Source organism: Acanthopagrus latus, chromosome 7 (assembly GCF_904848185.1).
Source record: "Acanthopagrus latus isolate v.2019 chromosome 7, fAcaLat1.1, whole genome shotgun sequence".
Classification (NCBI taxonomy): domain Eukaryota; kingdom Metazoa; phylum Chordata; class Actinopteri; order Spariformes; family Sparidae; genus Acanthopagrus; species Acanthopagrus latus.
This window is the reverse complement of record NC_051045.1, coordinates 17,620,184-17,624,421: the sequence shown is the minus strand read 5'-3', so window position 1 is coordinate 17,624,421 and position 4,238 is coordinate 17,620,184. Positions and strand designations below refer to the sequence as shown.

The window sequence follows — 4,238 nt, the reverse complement described above, 5'->3', positions numbered from 1 at the left end:
CTACGTTCACAATCACAAATCCCGAATCCGTAAACGCCTCAAGAAACACTGAAGACTTTGTAACCATATTTAAAAGTGGTTATTTCTCAACGAATCACAATTTAAGGATTTAGATTAGATTCTCATGTGCACTCGTCAAGCGTGTGCAAATATTTCAGTTATCGGACGACTGGTTTAAAACTGTTTACAAAGTGAGACCTGGTGAGATGTTTTCTTTTAGCATGCAAGCTAGCTAGCTAGCTAACTAAACAACTTTCAGTCATATAACGCTGTGTGAGCCTCCAGTAAACAGCTCAATCCATAGTTTCTCAGTAAACTTGGTGTCTGGCTACCTGTTGAACACTGTTGAACAGTGTTGCTGTAATGACAGCTCAGACAACGCCATCCTACCCCTACGCTGTCTAAATAGCATGCTAGGTTGACGTTTGTTATTCGTGGCATACAACATACTGCTGCATATTTGTCATTGTATATTCTGTGTTGTGTCCTTCATAGGTGTTATATACGACTTGAACTAAGGATGGCTTCTCGCGGGAAATCAGAGACTGGAAAGTTGAGGCAAAACATGGAGGAGCAGCTTGACAGACTGATGCAGCAGCTTCAGGATCTGGAGGAATGCAGGTGCACTGTAGAGAAATGCATTAAATCCATGTGATGTAGAGGGTCTTTACCAAATCAGTAAACATGACTGCTTTAGCTTGATGATGATCTAGTCTATGTCAGTTAGTATTTGTATTAGGGGACGACTGATTAGGGCCAATACTGATTGTTAGAAATCAAGGAGACTGAAAAATGCAATTTGAGACCGATGTTCATTTGCAGTAAAAATTCAAACCTGTCAAGATTTCAAACAATCAGTGATTGAATAAACCCTAGTACAATTTTAAGGTACTTTACTTCAGTGGTTCAATTTTCTACTACTTTATACCTCCTCTCCACTACATTTATTTGAAGGTTTAGTGTCTAGTTACATCATTTGAGTGTTTCTAGGCTATTGGTTGTGAAGTGTAATCAATCAGATGTTATTGTGGGCAGAGCAATGTGTGAGACGATGCCACACATCAGACAGTCTGACAGGAAAATCACAGATAACGATAATGGGAAAATGCTGAATGATGGCCTTGATAATCGGCCAGGACAGATAATCGGTTCACCAATAATTTCTATATATTTTCCTGTCAGGTTCTCATCCTTTTATTTGTTTATTCCAGAGAAGAGCTGGATGAGGAGGAGTACGAGGAGACAAAAAAGGAAACCTTGGAACAGTTGAGTGAATTCAATGACTCCCTGAACAAGATCATGACGGGAGACATGACACTTGTAGATGAACTCAGTGGAATGCAGCTGGTACGGACAATCTTTGGATGGATAATGCAGTTCATGCGAATCAATCCAGTGTGAGCAATGATTTTCAAAATGTTGCTAATTTTCCAATGTGCGTGTGTCTTCTTCAGGCGATCCAAGCTGCCATCAGCCAAGCGTTCAAGACCCCAGAGGTGATCCGACTTTTTGCTAAGAAGCAGCCAGGACAGCTGAGGACCAGACTAGCAGAGGTTTGCACTACACAGACAGTCATAGATTATATATTTGATGCAGCTGCTTAGTCACTCCACAGTGTTGGTATCTGTGTGTTGCATGGCCTGAAAATTATCTAACTAGTGTGCGACATTCTGTGCAGATGGACCGAGACGTCATGGTGGGGAAACTGTCACGGGATGTGTACACGCAGCAGAAAATGGAAATCCTCACAGCCTTGAGAAAACTTGGAGAGAAGGTGAGGAACGCTCGCTGCAGAGATGTGTTTTTTTTTGTTTTTTTTCTCGACAGATGGATGATTCAGAGGCTTGTGCCCATAAATCCTCCTGAAGCAGCTCTGACTTATTTTAGTCATGTAGCTGTCACTAGGCTGACAGTCCAGATGCTACAGCAGGCCTAAATCTCACTTCAGACGGAGCTGTAACAATTAAATCGCATTACAATTGTCGGATCAAAGCTTGAATTAACAGTGCACTATCATTTGTTTCCGGCTGGTCTGACAGCTCACTTCGGAGGATGAGACTTTCCTCGCTGAAAATGCCACAGCAACTCTGAGCCAGTTTGAAAAAGTGACTGCAAACTTAGGTGAGAATAAAGATGAGAATAAAGACTTGAACATTTGATCATACAAGTTAACATATAAACATTTGTATTTATCTTGCTTTGCCTTCTCTTTCAGGCTCCGAAGACAAAATTCTGGCCTTAGCTAGCTCTGGTGTGAAAACCAAGGTGTAGTGAATCTACAAAACGCTAATTTTATCTCTGTCCTTGTTATCATCAAGAAAGAAATGTGCCAATTGATTTTGTAAATAATCAACGCACTTGTAGGTGCTGCTGTAGATGCTAACACTTTTTAACAGTATTGTTTTATACATGGCAACTTTTGTAAATGTCTTTTATGTGTGTAGTTTGGTGTAAAATTGTATTGATAGGTACGAGCATGTTATTTGTTAAATATGAAAATATGTACATGAATGTGAAGGATAGTCAGGGCAGTTCAAGAGAAATGTTCTGTTGTGATTTGGTTGGATTTCTATGAGTCTTAAGACCTGATTATTCAACATGAATGTTTTTAAAGTGTTGTTTTCCTGTACGAATGCTGCAAATATTCAAGCTGTCAATGTATTTTAACCAAAGTGTCTACAGGAATTTGGACAAAATAACAGATCTACCAACCGAAAAAGAACTTTTAAGTAACAAAATTATACTACAGTTTGTTTACAGAGTGCATGCATTGGTGGTGTTAGGATGCTGGAATTTATTTCTCTGATAGAGTACCTTAAAAAATATGGATGTTTGATACCACATGGAAAAAATTACACAGAAAAATGACTGTAGTTAAAATGAAATCTCACTCTTTAGATCAGTTCTCTCATGTGAGTCAACTTGCTGTCCGAGAGATATCATGTATCCATGTTGCAGTAAACGACCATTGAAACTGTTTTAAATATTCAGCATCAATATGTATTGAAAAATCCGCATTTCTGACACTGCTTGCACATGTCATGTGCAGCATGCACTGATCATACACCGATCGGCCAAAACGTAAAGCAGGTGAACAAGTGAAAAACATTGATCATCTCGTTACAGTGCAATGCCTCCATCAGAGGTGTCACAATATGGCGATATTCACGATAAACTTTATATTAAAAAATCAAAGTATTATCAGTCAGTGATGCTTATTATGATTATACTGTGTAAATACTCCAGCCTCGATGTGCAGCATTGTGTAGGAGTTCATCTGGCTGCCTTCTCACTGGTAATTGAATGTAATTGGTCTTTCTGCACACATTTTTTAAAAGTTGTGTTTACAGATTCTCTCCACTTCACTCATATTTTGAGGGTAATTTTTTCTGTCAAAAAAAGAGACAAAAGACAGCAAACAAAGTTACAGATACACTTGTAGATATCGCAGTAATAATATTAGTGTGAATTGTTTGTCTACACTTATCGTGTAATGAAAATCTGACGTGACAACCTTAGCCTCTTCACAAGCTTACAGCTATCATTGAAGATCATGTCATGATTATTTATTTTGAGCCATAGTGACTCTTTTTGCTAAATATGTTGATATTGTTTAATCAAAGTGAGGAAAATATCTAAATCAATGTAGCTACAAAGGGTGTGTTTTGAATGTTTTGAACAACAGCTGGCCACATCATATTAGGAAATCGGCCATATTTTCATCTATGCCTTGGCACTGACATGCCTTCTCCATATTGTGGCTGAATATACATACTAATATACTGACAATTACTTCTTTCAAAGTGGCCTAACCCATTGGTTTGTCTGCTACAAAGGGTTTATAGCTGTTGAGTTACACAAATGAATTGACAACGCAGGCAGAATATGACATTGACAGAGAGTGACAGCAGTAACAAGTCACAGCTCTGACTCAGTGTCAGAATACTGAACACAACCCACAGCTTCTACTTCATATTCAAATCTGTCTCTCAAAAATGTTCGCTTTATTAGCTACAGCTCACTATTTACAAGCCGACTGCATTTACCCAGTGCAAATCTGGAATTATGATGCATAACGAGGTGAAATGAGCAGCAATCTGTACTGAGACAAAGCCTGATCAGGCACCAGTTTGCCAGCAATGAGATTAGAAACCCACTGCATGGTTTAGATGCCATCTGGTAAACATTGCGGAGGGTCTTGTGACAGATTCTGCAGCCATCTCATGAGAGCGATTCAG

The 4,238-nt window shown here is 39.0% G+C and overlaps 1 protein-coding gene across 2 annotated transcripts; it reads left to right on the top strand.

Moving 5' to 3' along the window:
* The first annotated feature begins 50 nt into the window (after positions 1-50).
* lzic (leucine zipper and CTNNBIP1 domain containing) lies at positions 51-3,201 on the top strand. 2 transcript variants are annotated; one of them, XM_037103206.1, is made up of 7 exons: positions 51-191; positions 496-621; positions 1,212-1,347; positions 1,455-1,553; positions 1,679-1,774; positions 2,040-2,121; positions 2,216-3,201. In XM_037103206.1, exons 2-7 carry the CDS (start codon positions 521-523, stop codon positions 2,269-2,271), a joined length of 570 nt encoding a protein of 189 aa, XP_036959101.1. In that variant the 5' UTR covers positions 51-191; positions 496-520; the 3' UTR covers positions 2,272-3,201. The 2 variants fall into 2 exon arrangements, with proteins under 2 accessions (XP_036959101.1, XP_036959100.1); XM_037103205.1 differs by having other exon boundaries at positions 60-201.
* Positions 3,202-4,238: the final 1,037 nt, after the last annotated feature.

Bases quoted from the DNA above. Each gene is read 5' to 3' on its own strand.
- lzic (XM_037103206.1), top strand. From the start codon at position 521: ATGGCTTCTCGCGGGAAATCAGAGACTGGAAAGTTGAGGCAAAACATG. The intron at 1,775-2,039 runs GTGAGGAACGCT...CTGGTCTGACAG, and splicing joins TGAGAAAACTTGGAGAGAAG to CTCACTTCGGAGGATGAGAC. The intron at 2,122-2,215 runs GTGAGAATAAAG...CTTCTCTTTCAG, and splicing joins AAAAGTGACTGCAAACTTAG to GCTCCGAAGACAAAATTCTG.